We start from the raw sequence: 17,544 nt of genomic DNA on the forward strand, positions 1-17,544 counted from the left end.
TGAGCATCAGAATCAACAGCAACAGCCTCGGACAGTCCCCGAGGTCAGGAGAGCCCACTGAGAGCTCAGCTGCTAGGATGCGAAGGAGCGGGTGGGGCTTCTCGCTGGGTGGAGTGAGGGTGGAGTGAACGCCCCAGCAGGCAGGAGGAGGTCAGACATCCCCCAAACAGCCCAGCAGCCATCCTGGAACTCCTTGTTCAGCAAGAAACACTGGGAGGTGACAGTTTGAGGAGAAACAAGATATTTACATCTTCCCACAGCATCTCGCCAAATATACTGTTTCACAACAAATAGAAAACAGGAGCCAAATTCAAATCCAATTTAGAAAATTACTTTAAATGTGATATACATTCAATGCCACACTGCGGCCAGCCCAGTCCAGCCTTGGCCATGAGGCAGTGCCCGGGGCCTGTCCTGCTGAGCCCGCAATATTCAGACGGGCAGACAGCTGGGGTCTGGAGGGCCCTCTGGGCTGGCCAGGAGGGCTGGGTGTGTGGTCCGTGAGCGCAAGGCAACTGGCGCTCTTCCTCAGGGCTCTGGGGAGCTCAGGCTGCAGCACAAGAGAGGCCCCAAGCCCTCACTGGCCCATGGGAATGGCACGGGGCGTCTCTAGCCCCACCCCAGCAGGGGCTCCACCTCTCCCCCCACTGGAGGACATGGAAGCCAGCTCAGTGGGGAGCCCCCAGGCCTCCCAGCTCTGGTGGTTCCACTAGGTGGACAGCCTCTTTCAGCAGCCGTCGCTCCAGGTATCTCTGGCGTCGGGGTACAGAGTCTGTAGGTCAGCGGTTTCAGCTCCTCCCGGTGAATGCAGGTTCTGTCTCCTCCACAGCCACCGTGGTGATGTCCGGAGGGGCCTGCAGGGCCTCAGTGACTGTGGCTTCACCTTCTGCCTCCTGTCTTTTCCGCTGCAGGCACACAAAGCGTGGAGACCCCGCCTGCTCAGGTGCCCCTGGGACTCCAGGTTCTCAGTTCATTTTACTGTTTTCCATTTGAGGAGGTGGGGTCTCTCCCGAGCTACCATGGCTGTACTTGAAGGACTCAGGACCCTCAGAGAACTGGGAGCCCCCACCATGTACACCAGAAACACCAGACCCAGCGGGGAGGGGGAGGGGGAGGGGGAGGAGATCAATACCTGGACGGAGACGATCACCTTGACTACATCGCCTGCAATGCACAGACACACAGGTCAGGGAGGGGCAGTGTCTGATCAGGGGACACAGGCTCATGGCAATTGGGGTCTCACGGTGGTGGCAGGGGCACCAACTCCTGCTTCTCCCTGGGAGACCGTCCCCAAGGGACTGACCCTCTCTGAGAGCAGAGGAGGCCAGCTGTGTTGGGACTACTAGCCCAGCCCGTCCCCCAGGAGGCCCAGCATGGGTGAGAGGACTGGGGGCGCCCAGCCCACCTCCCCAGCTGCCGCCCCCAAGTGCATAACTAACCCTAATTCAACCGTCGTCTGTGGGAGGGGGACAAGTGCTTCACAGTGACGAGGCCCTGCCCACCACACCAGCAGGTGCCCAGCTGGCTGAAACTAAGCTGCTCCCCCGCCTGCCCCAGAGCCTGAGGCCCTGAGACCTCCCTGCATTGGAGGCCCCCGGTGAGGATCAGGGGGCTTTGCTGCCGCCTGGCTGGAGGATGGGGCTGACTTTCCCTTTGGACCTCAATGCTTAGAAGCTGCATTTCCAGGGACTGTGCACAGGGCTCCCAGGGCCACAGTCGGGTCCACACTGCCGGGTCAGTGCCCAGGAGGCCAGGCACAGCACAGGTGCCCAGACCAGGGCGGGTAGGTGGAGGAATGAATGAATGAATGGCCTTACTCAGTGAGGACATAGCCTTGTCCCCAGCAGGGTGGCTGTTGACCCTCAACCCAGAGCCTCTCCCAGCTGAGCAGAGCCTGCCCTGCTCCCCACAGCCCTGGGGGGCAGGCAGGAGCACGGGGTCATGGAGTGCATGGGCAGGGGTGGCAGAGGGCTCCCTGGTCAGGGGTCCCACCTTCCCTTCCCCCAAGGAGGCCACCTGACGTCTGGGCTCCAGCCACAGCAGGAAGCCCACCTGCCCCAGCCTGCAGCTCCCCCTCCTGGGAGGAGCCGTGGATCCTGGAAAAGCTCTGGGGCCACCTCCCAGGTTTGGGGGGACTGAGCTCCGAGAGGCAATGACTGGGGACATGAGCCCTGATGGGGCTGCCGTGTGCTCACCCCTTGACTTTCTTCTTTTCACACATACGATTAGGCCAAGTATGATTAGGCCAACAATGACAGTGACGATGAGGATCCCTGAGAGAAACCACCACACCCAGCGGGAGCTGCTGGTCCCAGGTCCGGCCTCCGTCACCAGCCATTTGCTGCACCTGCGGGAGTGGGGCCGAGGATGTGGGAGTGGCAGGTGCAGCACCCGGTGTTCACTCAGTCCCAGGGAGCGTCCCGGCTCACAGGGCCCCAGGCAGTGAAGACAGGTCCCAGGGAGGCTGTGCTGGTGGCAGCTCCAGGATGAGACCTCAGAGGTCTGTCTGACTTTTCCAAGCTCGGCTATGGGGAGGTAGAGAGAAGGAGGGAGGAGAAGAGAAACAAGGAGAGACTGGGCAAAGAAGACAGGACGGCAGAGGGAGAGGGGAGAGAGGTGGGAAGCAGCCAGCAGTGCAGAGACCCCCAGAGAAGGGGAGACCAGTGGCAGATAAGGACAGAAGGTGGAGGGAGAGCCAGTGTCGGGACAGAAATGGTTAGAGCTGGAGATGGACAGGACCAGAGGATGAGGAGGGCAGAGCAGGATGGAAGGCCCCACCGCTGCCTCCCTGGGGGCCACCCCTGCCCCATCCCAGGCTCCACTGGAGGACCCCAGCTCCTTCCAAGAAGCTCTGAAGTCTCAGGTCAACCAGGGGCCCGGGGTCAGCATTTGAAGGTGTCCTCCCGTAGGCAGACGAAGAGCAGAGTGCTCACTTTCCCCCTCCCCTGAAGCCCAGGGGCTCCTCCCATGGCCCTGACATTTAGGGACACCCTGGGTCAGTGACCCAGGAGTGTCAGGGAACAGGGGATCTGGAGGCAGCCTGCCTCTAGGCCTACTTCTGGGAAGGCCCATCCCGAGCCTCCAGGAAGCTCGGATCTGATAAGGCTTTGTCTGGGCCCATGGAAGGGATTATCTGGGGCATACAGGCTTCAGCCATGCAGCTCTCCTGGACGCAGGCATGTAACCAGGGTGCCATCCAGGGTGGGACCTTCAGGCCTTTCTGCTGGAGAAGACGGTCATCTCCCAGGGAAGCAACGTGGAGCCCCCTCCCCAAGGCACAGCGCTGGGCCTCCCCCGCGGCCACTTACTTGGTCCCGTGCTGGCATTCCTCCAGGGTCCCACTGGGAGAGAAGGTCCCCAGGGGGCAGTTCTGACACAGGGTGTCCTGACTCTCAGTGCCTGAGAAGAGAGTAACAGGCAGAGGATGCTGAGGGCACCAGGCAGGGAGGGGGCTGGCGGCTGGGGACTGCTTGTCTGTGAGCTTCTAGACCTGGGTGCTCTGTGGGTGATGGGAGGCCTGGCCAGGAGGGCCAGGCCCGCTGTTGGCAGTATCAGAGGTGAGGCCTGGGGCGGTGGCTCTGGCTGTCCTGGACCTTGAGTAGTTGGAATTTCATGAGTCCGGGAGTCCCTCTGTGTCCACATCCTGCAGTGTTGTGGGGGCTGCCCGGCCAGGTGCCAGGCCAGGGCTGGACACTTACTCCTCCTAGACTTAGCTTGAACAGTGGCATTGACCATGGTCACTCCCATAAACCCAGGCACCATGCCTGGGACCCAAGAGTGAGGCCTGGGGACTGGGGAGTCCCAGAACCCCGAGGTGGAGCCACCTGGGGTGGCCTTTCCGTGCCCCCTCCCCCACCTCCATTGCCTGTTCCCCACTGGGCTGCTTCCAGGACAGGGCTAAAGTGGGTGGGCCTGGTGCTGGCCAAGGTTCTGTCTCACCAGGGCCCCTGGGCAGGCCATGATGTCGAGGAGACCTGGGGCTCCAGCCAGCGGGGCACTAGGGACTAGGGTGGAAATGGGAGGGATGTCCGTCACCCACTGCTTACCTCCCTTCTGTACCCTCTGGCCCGGGCTGGAGGTGGCATAAGCGCGGCACGCGGCACAGTGGTCCCCATCCTGGATGATGCAGAAGTGGCCTGGGCTGCAGCCACACAGGGCATTCTCTGTCGTGGAGCAGTTCCGGCTTGTGCGCAGGCCCATGGCTGGGGTCCAAGAGGAGGGGCTGAGAGGGATACGTGGAGGCCAGGACAGCATCCACAGGCCAGGACACAACCACAGGCCAGGACACCAACCACAGGCCAGGACAGCATCTACAGGCCAGGACACTTTCCACAGGCCAGGACACCAACCACAGGCCAGGACACCAACCACAGGCCAGGACAGCATCCACAGGCCAGGACACTATCCACAGGCCAGGACACCAACCACAGGCCAGGACACCAACCACAGGCCAGGACACTATCCACAGGCCAGGACAGCATCCACAGGCCAGGACACCAACCACAGGCCAGGACACTATCCACAGGCCAGGACACCAACCACAGGCCAGGACACTATCCACAGGCCAGGACACTATCCACAGGCCAGGACACCAACCACAGGCCAGGACACTATCCACAGGCCAGGACACCACCACAGGCCAGGACACCATCCACAGGCCAGGACACCAACCACAGGCCAGGACACTATCGACAGGCCAGGACACTATCCACAGGCCAGGACACCAACCCAGGCCAGACACTATCCACAGGCCAGACAGCATCCACAGGCCAGGACACTATCCACAGGCCAGGACACCAACTACAGGCCAGGACACTATCCACAGGCCAGGACACCAACCACAGCCAGGACACTATCCACAGGCCAGGACAGCATCCACAGGCCAGGACACTATCCACAGGCCAGACACCAACCACAGGCCAGGACACTATCCACAGCCAGGACACCAACCACAGGCCAGGACCTATCCACAGGCCAGGACAGCATCCACAGGCCAGGACACTATCCACAGGCCAGGACACCATCCACAGGCCAGGACAACCAACCACAGGCCAGGACACCATCCACAGGCCAGGACACTATCCACAGGCCAGGACACCAACCACAGGCCAGACACTATCCACAGGCCAGGACATCAACCACAGGCCAGGACACTATCCACAGGCCAGGACACCAACCCAGGCCAGGACACTATCCACAGGCCAGGACACTATCCACAGCCAGGACACCACCACAGGCCAGGACACCATCCACAGGCCAGGACACCAACCACAGGCCAGGACACTATCCACAGGCCAGGACACCACCACAGGCCAGGACACTATCCACAGGCCAGGACACTATCCACAGGCCAGGACCTATCCACAGGCCAGGACACCAACCACAGGCCAGGACACTATCACAGGCCAGGACACTATCCACAGGCCAGGACACCAACCACAGGCCAGGACACTATCCACAGGCCAGGACACCAACCACAGGCCAGGACACCAACCACAGGCCAGGACACTATCCACAGGCCAGGACACTATCCACAGGCCAGGACACCAACCACAGGCCAGGACACTATCCACAGGCCAGGACAGCATCCACAGGCCAGGACACCATCCACAGGCCAGGACACCAACCACAGGCCAGGACACTATCCACAGGCCAGGACACCACCACAGGCCAGACACTATCCACAGGCCAGGACAATCCACAGGCCAGGACAGCATCCACAGCCAGGACACTATCCACAGGCCAGGACACTATCCACAGGCCAGACACCAACCACAGGCCAGACACTATCCACAGGCCAGGACACCAACCACAGGCCAGACACCAACCACAGGCCAGGACACTATCCACAGGCCAGGACACCAACCACAGGCCAGGACACCAACCACAGGCCAGGACACTATCCACAGGCCAGGACACCAACCACAGCCAGGACACCACCACAGGCCAGGACACCATCCACAGGCCAGGACAGCATCCACAGGCCAGGACACCACCACAGGCCAGGACACTATCCACAGGCCAGGACACAACCACAGGCCAGGACACCATCCACAGGCCAGGACACTATCCACAGGCCAGGAGAGCATCCACAGGCCAGGACACTATCCACAGGCCAGGACACCAACCACAGGCCAGGACACCATCCACAGGCCAGGACACTATCCACAGGCCAGGACACTATCCACAGGCCAGGACAGCATCCACAGGCCAGGACACTATCCACAGGCCAGGACACTATCCACAGGCCAGGACAGCATCCACAGGCCAGGACACTATCCACAGCCAGGACACCACCACAGGCCAGGACACCAACCACAGGCCAGGACACCAACCACAGGCCAGGACACCATCCACAGGCCAGGACACCAACCACAGGCCAGGACACCAACCACAGGCCAGGACACCATCCACAGGCCAGGACACCAACCACAGCCAGGACACTATCCACAGGCCAGGACACTATCCACAGGCCAGGACACCAACCACAGGCCAGGACACTATCCACAGGCAGGACAGCATCCACAGCCAGGACACCATCCACAGGCCAGACACCACCACAGGCCAGGACACCATCCACAGGCCAGGACACTATCCACAGGCCAGGACAGCATCCACAGGCCAGGACACTATCCACAGGCCAGGACACCAACCACAGGCCAGGACACCATCCACAGGCCAGGACACTATCCACAGGCCAGGACACTATCCACAGGCCAGGACAGCATCCACAGGCCAGGACACTATCCACAGGCCAGGACACTATCCACAGGCCAGGACAGCATCCACAGGCCAGGACACCAACACAGGCCAGGACACCAACCACAGGCCAGGACACCAACCAGGCCAGGACACTATCCACAGGCCAGGACACCAACCAGGCCAGGACACAACCAACACAGCCAGGACACTATCCACAGGCCAGGACACTATCCACAGGCCAGGACACCAACCACAGGCCAGGACACTATCCACAGGCCAGGACAGCATCCCAGGCCAGGACACCATCCACAGGCCAGACACCATCCACAGGCCAGGACACCAACCACAGGCCAGGACCCCATCCACAGGCCAGGACACTATCCACAGGCCAGGACAGCATCCACAGGCCAGGACACCATCCACAGGCAGGACACCAACCACAGGCCAGGACACCATCCACAGGCCAGGACACTATCCACAGGCAGGACACTATCCACAGGCCAGGACACCAACCACAGGCCAGGACACCAACCACAGGCCAGGACACTATCCACAGGCCAGGACACCAACCACAGGCCAGGACACCATCCACAGGCCAGGACACCATCCACAGGCCAGGACACCAACCACAGGCCAGGACACTATCCACAGGCCAGGACACCAACCACAGGCCAGGACACTATCCACAGGCCAGGACACCAACCACAGGCCAGGACACCAACCACAGGCCAGGACAGCATCCACAGGCCAGGACACCAACCACAGGCCAGGACAGCATCCACAGGCCAGGACAGCATCCACAGGCCAGGACACCAACACAGCCAGGACAGCATCCACCGGCCAGGACACCAACCACAGGCCAGGACACTAACCACAGGCCAGGACACCAACACAGGCCAGGACACCAACCACAGGCCAGGGGAACACCACAGGCCAGGACACTATCCACAGGCCAGGACACCAACCACAGGCCAAGACAGCATCCACAGGCCAGGACACTATCCACAGGCCAGGACACCAAGCACAGGCCAGGACACTATCCACAGGCCAGGACACCAACCACAGGCCAGGACACTATCCACAGCCAGGACAGCATCCACAGGCCAGGACACCAACCACAGGCCAGGACACTATCCACAGGCCAGGACCCAACACAGGCCAGGACAGCATCCACAGGCCAGGACACTATCCACAGGCCAGGACACAAGCACAGGCCAGGACACTATCCACAGGCCAGGACACCAACACACAGGCCAGGACCACTATCAGGCCAGGACACCACCCACAGGCCAGGACACCATACACAGGCCAGGACAGCATCCACAGGCCAGGACACAACCACAGGCCAGGACAGCATCCACAGGCCAGGACAGCATCCACAGGCCAGGACACCAACCACAGGCAGGACACTATCCACAGGCCAGGACACCATCCACAGGCCAGAACACCCACACAGGCCAGGACACTATCCACAGGCCAGGACACTATCCACAGGCCAGGACACCAACCACAGGCCAGGACACTCTCACAGGCCAGGACACTATCCACAGGCCAGGACACCAACCACAGGCCAGGACACCAACCACAGGCCAGGACACTATCCACAGGCCAGGACACTATCCACAGGCCAGGACACCAACCACAGGCCAGGACACTATCCACAGGCCAGGACAGCATCCACAGGCCAGGACACTATCCACAGGCCAGGACACCAAACCACGGCCAGGACACTATCCACAGGCCAGGACACCAACCACAGGCCAGGACACTATCCACAGGCCAGGACACTATCCACAGGCCAGGACAGCATCCACAGGCCAGGACACTATCCACAGGCCAGGACCACTCTCCACGGCCAGGACACCAACCACAGGCCAGAACACCATCCACAGGCCAGGACACCAACCAAGGCCAGGACACCAACCAAGGCCAGGACACTATCCACAGGCCAGGACACCAACCACAGGCCAGGACACCAACCACAGGCCAGGACACTATCCACAGGCCAGGACACCAACCACAGGCCAGGACACCAACCACAGGCCAGGACACTATCCACAGGCCAGGACAGCATCCACAGGCCAGGACACCATCCACAGGCCAGGACACCAACCACAGGCCAGGACACCATCCACAGGCCAGGACACTATCCACAGGCCAGGACAGCATCCACAGGCCAGGACACTATCCACAGGCCAGGACACCAACCACAGGCCAGGACACCATCCACAGGCCAGGACACCATCCACAGGCCAGGACACCATCCACAGGCCAGGACACAACCACAGGCCAGGACACTATCCACAGGCCAGGACACCAACCAGGCCAGGACACCAACCACAGGCCAGGACAACATCCACAGGCCAGGACACTATCCACAGGCCAGGACAACCAACCACAGGCCAGGACACCATCCACAGGCAGGACACCAACCACAGGCCAGGACACCATCCACAGGCCAGGACACCATCCACAGGCCAGGACACCATCCACAGGCCAGGACAGCATCCACAGGCCAGGACACCATCCACAGGCCAGGACACCAACCACAGGCCAGGACACAACCACAGGCCAGGACACTATCCACAGGCCAGGACACCAACCACATGCCAGGACACCAACCACATGCCAGGACACTATCCACAGCCAGGACACCAACCACAGGCCAGGACACCAACCACAGGCCAGGACACTATCCACAGGCCAGGACACCAACCACAGGCCAGGACACTATCCACAGGCCAGGACAGCATCCACAGGCCAGGACAGCATCCACAGGCCAGGACACCATCCACAGGCCAGGACACCAACCACAGGCCAGGACCCCATCCACAGGCCAGGACACTATCCACAGGCCAGGACAGCATCCACAGGCCAGGACACTATCCACAGGCCAGGACACCAACCACAGGCCAGGACACCATCCACAGGCCAGGACACCATCCACAGGCCAGGACACTATCCACAGGCCAGGACACCAACCACAGGCCAGGACACCACCACAGGCCAGGACACTATCCACAGGCCAGGACACCAACCACAGGCCAGGACACCACCACAGGCCAGGACACTATCCACAGGCCAGGACACTATCCACAGGCCAGGACACCAACCACAGGCCAGGACACTATCACAGGCCAGGACACCAACCACAGGCCAGGACACTATCCACAGGCCAGGACCCAACCACAGGCCAGGACACCAACCACAGGCAGGACAGCATCCACAGGCCAGGACACCAACCACAGGCCAGGACGGCATCCACAGGCCAGGACGGCATCCACAGGCCAGGACACCAACCACAGGCCAGGACAGCATCCACCGGCCAGGACACCAACCACAGGCCAGGACACCAACCACAGGCCAGGACACCAACCACAGGCCAGGACACTATCCACAGGCCAGGACACCAACCACAGGCCAGGACAGCATCCACAGGCCAGGACACCATCCACAGGCCAGGACACCAACCACAGGCCAGGACACTATCCACAGGCCAGGACACCAACCACAGGCCAGGACACCAACCACAGGCCAGGACACCAACCACAGGCCAGGACACCATACACAGGCCAGGACAGCATCCACAGGCCAGGACACCAACCACAGGCCAGGACAGCATCCACAGGCCAGGACACCAACCACAGGCCAGGACACCAACCACAGGCCAGGACACCATCCACAGGCCAGGACACCAACCACAGGCCAGGACACCAACCACAGGCCAGGACACTATCCACAGGCCAGGACACCAACCACAGGCCAGGACAGCATCCACAGGCCAGGACACCATCCACAGGCCAGGACACCATCCACAGGCCAGGACACCATCCACAGGCCAGGACACCAACCACAGGCCAGGACACCATCCACAGGCCAGGACACCAACCACAGGCCAGGACACCAACCACAGGCCAGGACAGCATCCACAGGCCAGGACACCAACCACAGGCCAGGACAGCATCCACAGGCCAGGACAGCATCCACAGGCCAGGACACCAACCACAGGCCAGGACACCATCCACAGGCCAGGACACCAACCACAGGCCAGGACACTATCCACAGGCCAGGACACCAACCACAGGCCAGGACACCAACCACAGGCCAGGACACTATCCACAGGCCAGAACACCAACCACAGGCCAGGACACCAACCACAGGCCAGGACAGCATCCACAGGCCAGGACACTATCCACAGGCCAGGACAGCAACCACAGGCCAGGACAGCATCCACAGGCCAGGACACTATCCACAGGCCAGGACACCAACCACAGGCCAGGACACTATCCACAGGCCAGGACAGCATCCACAGGCCAGGACAGCAACCACAGGCCAGGACAGCATCCACAGGCCAGGACAGCATCCACAGGCCAGGACAGCATCCACAGGCCAGGACACCAACCACAGGCCAGGACAGCATCCACAGGCCAGGACAGCATCCACAGACCAAGGACTGCTGCCAGGGCCCCCGGCCAGGCTAAACCCCTGGCTCAGCCAAATGAGGTGCCCAGAGGTGCCTGGCATGGAGGACCTGAGGCTGGGAGGGACACCAAGGGACGGCAGAGCTGTGTGTGGGATGAGGGCCTGAAGGAGGTTCCTGGGAGGGTGTTGTTAATGGGAGCCAGGCCTCCTGGAGAAACCAGGATTCTGCCAGATAGGCAGGATGCCAAGCTTGCACTGTCAGTTCCAGGACAGAGTAACTCAGGCAGGTCCTCGCCCCACGTGCCCACCCCAGACACTTGCCCTCAGATGGGTTTCCCATCTATGCAAACCAGGCCATTCCCATGGCAGAGGCAGGTAAGGTGAGAGCCCCACTTCTTCAGGTACTGGTGGAGGGGAGGTACCAGCTGGGCCTGAGACCCTCCTGAGGGCAGCCTCACCTGCCACCTGTGCCCCCACATCCTCAGCCCAGGCAGACAGGTGCTTTCACAAGAGGGGAGGGGCATGGAAGGGGGCACGTAGGTTGAGGTGTGAGCCCCAAATCCCAGCCTGCACGCATGAACCCCCAAAGCACTCCAGCTTCCTCTTCTGTTCATGGCTAGCCCACCTGCCTCGTGCCTCTCTGTAGGCTCAGACCCTGCCCCTAGGTGTGCCATCAGCCCTGTCCTGCAGATGTCATACTGCCTGACCCCAGAGAGCACTTGCCATGCTGAGCCTGGCATGAGGCTCCAAGAGGACAAAGCCATTGGCCGCATGGACAGGCTCTGCGCTCAGTGACTCAAAGGCACGCCTCTGGGTCTGGCTTCCCTTTCTGTCTGCCTGGCCTCAGGTGGGCACCAGCCTCCAGGTGACCCCTTCCCCTGAGGTCATGGGGAAACCAATATCTGGAGGAGAAAGGGACAAGAAGCCCTGTGGAGAAGCAGCAGGTCCCAGTGCCGGCCGGAGAGCCCCAGCACCACCCCACTCCACTTTGCAGCTAGGGACGTGGGAACAGGAGAGGTCTGGGCACCCACCCAGGGCACCAGAGGAGCCAAGGACGAGCGCTAATGGTCAGTCGCCAAGCTCAGGACGGCCCACCTGATGGCCCATGTGACAAAGTGAGAGGAGAGACAGAAGTAGACGGGGGCCGGAGGCCGGCCTGAAGGCGTCCCCTGCAGGGTACACTCATGGAGATGGGGTCGGGACCTGGCCTGGGGCAACCAGGGCCCTCCTGGGGCACTGTGGTCATGGAGAGAGGGTGTGGGGTGCCCGAGCGGAGGCTGGGTCGGCTGTGTTGGCCTCTTACCTGGGTCACACATTTGGCACTGCAGACACTTGTTCAGGCCATTGAAGTGGGCAATGTAGGTCCCCGGAGGGCAGGGTTCACACACCGTGCCCGTCTGCTCCCCGCAGGCCTGCTTCACGTGGAAACCTGCCGCCCAGAGAGTGGGAACTTCGCAAGTCTGCAGGAGGCCCCTTCAGGAGCCCGTCCACCATTCCGCCTGCGCCCGGAGCCCGAGCAGGGAGACACTAGCTAAGGGGACTCAAATGGCCCATGAGCTGTTCCCCAAGGAACACAGCAGCCCGTCAGCCATGAGTGGAGCCGCTCTGGGGAAAATCAGAAAGTTTTGGAAGCACGTGGGGCCTCCCGGGACACCTGGCCTGGCTCTGGTAGGAGCCCGTGTCTCTGGTCACGGCGGGTCAGCCACGCCTCTCAGACCACTCCCCGTGCAGTGTGGCTGTGAGGGTCCCCCAGGGTGAAGAGTCCAAGCTGCTGACCTGGGGCTCCTGGCCTCAATGTCTGTGCACCTGGGCCCACACCCATGGCCAGGGAGTAGAGAACACAGGGGTGTCTGGGGCAGGACAGGGCAAGAGTGTCTGCCCTCGGCCCACGGAGCTGCCGCCAAAGGGCCGCACATACCTGGACTGCACTTGGGACAGCACTCAGAGCCCACTGGGTACTCGTCCTGTTTGCAGGAGGGCAGAGCTGGGGCGTAGCAGGGGGATCCCAGGAAGGTGAGATACAGCACCTAAGGGGATCAGGACAGGCATTGGGAGATGTCCTGGCTGCCCCTGTGGGCTCTGCCAGACTTGGCGTCACAGGCTGAGTCTCCCCTCTGTGCAGTGGGGAGGAGTGGCAGTGCCTGGTAGAGAGGAGAGAAGCGGGCCCCAGGCCAGGCTCATGGGACAACCTTGCCGACCTTGGAGCCCGGGACCGAGTAGGGACCGCCCTTCCTCCAGCCGTGATGACCCTGCCTTGCAGCATGAAGCCCTGGGAACTGGCACTCTGCCTTCGCCAGGGACCCCCCACCCCACACCTGGGAGCCTTGAGCCCACTGGGCGGACAACCTGTCGGCCCCCTGCTGGCCTAGGCTGGATCTGCTGACCCCGAAGAGCCAGCAGGGGCAGCCAGGGACGGGCCCCAGGGGTTCACAAGCCAGACAGTGGGTCACATCAGGGAGGGTGGCTCTGCTGTGGCCTCGTTCCTGGGCTGGCTCATGGGCAGTAGGGGGAAAGGGGATGGACAGACAGGAGGGTCACATGAGCACGGAAGGTGTCCCCACCCCTGTCCAGCCCCCTGCTGCACACTGATCTTATCACCTGTCACCAAGGTCAGGGCTGCCGGAGAGTTGGGTCACCTGCTCCAGAGCCCCGCCCAGAGACGCCCAGAGACACCCAGCCCCCAGAAGTGCCCACATCCTGCCAAATGGGGGCTCACCAGCTGCCCGTGGATGGAGTGGTGAGCGGGGAGCACACACAGGAAGAGGTCTGCTGGGTCGGGCTGTTGCTCTGCCGCTCACCTCACTGTGGTAAGCCCAGTGCTGGGGGTCTGGGTTGGCCCGAGAGCCCCGGGCAGCCGGGGACAGGCTGGACGCAGGACCCAGCAACGACCAGGACAGGGGCATGGGGAAGAAATCTCTGGGAGGCCCTGGGGTCAGAAGTGGATCTGCGAGGCTCACCAGTGTCAAGATGTCGGCTTTGGGGGCGGGTCTCCAGGGAGGAGACCCCCAGCCTCCAGGAGGCTCCATGCCTCAGGCTCAAACTGGCAGCCCAGGAACCCAGCTAGCAGGATGAACTCCAGCAGAGGAACTCAGCGCCATTGCTGCGGCCGTCAGCTAAAAGAGAAAGCAAAAGAGAAACCACCTCGGTGTGACAAGCTGTGCCTCAGAACCCCAGTGGCAGGAGAGTGGGCAGCAGTGGGTGTCTGGGAGCAGAAAGGGGCTCAAGCCTGCTGGGTGGAGCAGTGCTGGGGGACACAGGTGGGCCCTGCGGGAGGCAAGAGCTGTCCAGGCAAAGCCGAGGGGAAGGGCCAGTGCGAAGGAGGCGCCTGATGGGAGGGGCGAGTTCTCCCCTTGCACCGTTCCAGTCGGCCATGGGTTTCCTGTAGAAGGGGGAGCCCCCCAAAGTACATCTGTGTTTCCCCACCTCACTCACATACTCAGGGACCCCTGGCTGCTCCCCGTGGCGCTGACTGACATTTTTGCCGAATAAAGGGGCCCTGTGGGTTTCCTGTTCCCATCTCAACTTCTGCTGAACAGAGTAAACTTCCCTTCTGAATCAAACCGCCAGAATGCGGTCTGGCCAGTTTCAGTCACAGGCCCACCAGGGCTGTGTTCCTGTGTGAGGGATGGGAAAAGCCCAGAGTGCCCCCGCCCGTCCCCTGGGAGGGTGGAAGGGCAGCTCTTACTCCCCCTGCAGAGACGCTCCTCGGGCTGGGAAGGCTGCTGGCCTCACCCGGTCTCCCTGTGGACCCTGCACCCCAGCCTCCTGGCTCCCTGTGCCCCACTGGGCTTCCCTACCCTGCAGAGCCTGGCGGTGGGGAGACCACTGCACGGAGGCGGCCCACAGCCCCAGAGCCCCAAGGCAGGCACCAGTGAGTCCCTCGTGATGGCCTCACTCCCCGCATCACATGGAACCTTGTGACCCATGTGACGACACTAGTGCCCCGTGGCCCCTTCCTGCTGCTGGACATGGTGCAGCCAATGGAAACCCAGGTCTGTCACGCACCGCCTGTGCTTGCCCAGAGCAGGTCCCGGTCACCCCCTCTGGGAGCTCCCACTCCATACCGGGAACTCCCACCTCCAGCAAGCCCATCTGCTGGACGCCTGGCCCAGGACTGCCCCAAGCCCCTCCTGGTCCTGACTTCTGCCGGGGACTCCCTCCAGGGTCCAGCCCTGGCCCCTGGGGGACTCAGTGGCATCTGGTGGAAAGGAACTTGGGGATCGTGCCCACCCTGACCTGCAGAAGAGTTGGCAGGGTGGCTGGCCACAGGAAGCTGTGGCAGGAGCCTGGGACCCGCACCCCGACTAGAAAGTGTGTGGCCCCGCAGGCCAGCACTGGAGAGCGAGCAGGCAGGGGTGAGGTTAGGCAGGCTGTGGTGTGCGCCCCTGTGGGACCAAGCATCCCGAGCTCCAGAGGCAGGTGCACCGCCGACCACCGTCCAGGGTGGATGAGCCCAGGCCCCAGACCCCAATACTCTGAGGCAGGGTGGGGGACCAGGTGGCGCCCAGTGGAGGAAAAGCCCCCAAGAGACACCCAGGAGCATGGACTGCTACCCCACGGCTGGAGCCTGGGCGAGGAGCCCTCTCTGCTGTCTCCCTGGTGCACTCACATCCTTGGCCCCCAGTGCCCCCTGCCAGGAATGCCCCCCACATACAGAGCCCCCCCAGCCCACAGAGCTGCATGGGACTTTCAAAGAATGGGCCCCTTGCATCCTCCACTCCCAGGTGCCCCAGAAGGGCATGGGGGCTCCAGGGTGCAGGGACAGCACGTTCCCTCCCCAACTCCCCAAGAACGCCCAGCCTCCAAGAGCAGACACAGGGCCTACACCTGCTGGTACAGGCCTCCAACCCCACTTTCTCAGACACGTCCTCAAGAGTCATCCACCCCACCCTGGGAAGGAGGGAAACCGAGGCATGGCAAGAGACAAGGCTAACACAGGCATCGGTGAGACTCGGCCCCTCCTGCCCCTTCCTCCGTGCCCCTCCTACCCCCACTTCAGCTTCCCACGCCAAGGCCCCGAGCCTGACATAGGGTCCCAGGTACCAGGCCTCAAGGGGGGCTGAAGGGAGCCCGTCTGCCCCACCAAGAGAGGAGACAGTGCCAGGTCTTTGCTGAAACGTCACCTCTTCCTTGAGGCCTTCTCTGATTGCTAAATAAGCCCTGTCCCCGGTCCCTGCTCCATGTGTCTGCCCGCCTCGGCCCTCCGCCCGTTTTCTCCCTTCTCTGTGGTCTGCCCACTCTCCTGGAATGCAGACTCCAGGGGTCCAGGGTGTTGCCTCCCGGGCAGCAGGAGGAAAGGTCCTGGGCTCCCCACCCAGCGCTCAGCGCCCCCCGCCAAGTACAGCACTCACTCCTTCATCCATCCAGCGCTGGCTCTCCCGGCACCAGCACCTCCAGGCCCTGTCCAGGACACCAGGGTCATCAGGGCATCAGGGCGGAAATGAGGCAGCCCAGGGAGGCGGGAGACGGGGCCCTCCCCAGCCCGCAGCCATCCCCACCCACACAGTGGCCTGCAGGATATCACCGCCCCCATCCCCAGGCCCACCAGAACCAGCAGGGAGAGGGAGGCAGGTGAGCCCCCCAGCCCCATGCCTGCTGTCGCAGGGACTCCCCAGACCCAATGCTGTACCAGTGCAGGCCAGGCAGGGGGCTGAGGCCGAGGCCGAGGCCGAGTCATTGCCCTCCTGGTTATGGTCTGGTGAAGGATTTGAGTCCAGAAGCCAAACATCTACAGTCGTGTGGTGCAGACCCTCATGATGGACTGCCCAGGCCATGGGGGGCTCTAACGGATGAAGAGGGGCCTGCGGGGGGCGAGCTGGGCTGCGCTTCTCTGAGAAAGTGCAGGAGTTGAGCACTGCTGCAGAGGGAAGCTGGGGTCCACCGCTGGTGAGTGGGGAGGGGACGGGACACAGAACAGGCCGTAGCCCATCCCGAGAGGGAGGCGCAGACACCAGGCCTGTTCTGTGCTCTGGAGGCTTTGGGCAGCTGTCAGGCTGGTTGGACGGTGTGCAGAGCAGACGGAAGTGTGAGGGGGAGGCTCTGGGGTCACCCAGGTGGGCAGCCTGGTCAGCATACAGGGGAGGCCGCCGGGGAGGGCAGGAGGGTGGAGCAGGTGGCGGTGCAGGAGGCCCGTGGAACCTGGAGGACTCTGTGTCCAGCTTTCAAGGCCAAGGGTGGGGGCAGTTTCAAGGCCTCGGGCCTGGGGACAGAAGGGAGAGGACTTGGGGGCTGGGGGCGGTCAGAGCATTGTGGGAGAGATCTGGGGCAGCTGGGGCTTTCCAGAGGGTGAGGCGTCTGCTGGGAATCCAGGCAGCCCCAGGCATCCCCAGGCCTCCAGCCCAGCCCTGCTTTCTCCACGCTGCATGCCAGGGTATCAGTTGCCTGCTGGGAAACCTCAGGGTGCCTCTGGCTCAGGTACCC

At 62.5% G+C, this 17,544-nt stretch overlaps 1 protein-coding gene across 5 annotated transcripts; it reads right to left on the reverse strand.

Moving 5' to 3' along the window:
- Positions 1 to 224: 224 nt before the first annotated feature.
- TNFRSF14 (TNF receptor superfamily member 14) lies at positions 225 to 16,500 on the reverse strand. Of its 5 annotated transcripts, none has more exons than XM_033228639.1 (9): positions 16,476 to 16,500; positions 14,082 to 14,237; positions 13,043 to 13,151; positions 12,428 to 12,553; positions 4,047 to 4,222; positions 3,309 to 3,399; positions 2,196 to 2,525; positions 1,133 to 1,164; positions 225 to 905 (listed from the first exon to the last, which is right to left on the reverse strand). In XM_033228639.1, the coding sequence occupies exons 2-9, from the start codon at positions 14,148 to 14,150 to the stop codon at positions 789 to 791; spliced, it is 1,050 nt and encodes a 349-aa protein (XP_033084530.1). In that variant the 5' UTR covers positions 14,151 to 14,237; positions 16,476 to 16,500; the 3' UTR covers positions 225 to 788. The 5 variants fall into 5 exon arrangements, with proteins under 5 accessions (XP_033084530.1, XP_033084529.1, XP_033084531.1 ...); XM_033228638.1 differs by lacking the exon at positions 16,476 to 16,500 and adding an exon at positions 14,557 to 14,688; XM_033228640.1 differs by lacking the exon at positions 16,476 to 16,500 and having other exon boundaries at positions 2,196 to 2,347; positions 4,047 to 4,202; positions 14,082 to 14,662.
- Between the last annotated feature and the right edge of the window lie 1,044 nt (positions 16,501 to 17,544).

Source organism: Trachypithecus francoisi, unplaced genomic scaffold, assembly GCF_009764315.1.
Source record: "Trachypithecus francoisi isolate TF-2019V2 unplaced genomic scaffold, Tfra_2.0 Lachesis_group12, whole genome shotgun sequence".
NCBI classification, from domain to species: Eukaryota; Metazoa; Chordata; class Mammalia; order Primates; family Cercopithecidae; genus Trachypithecus; species Trachypithecus francoisi.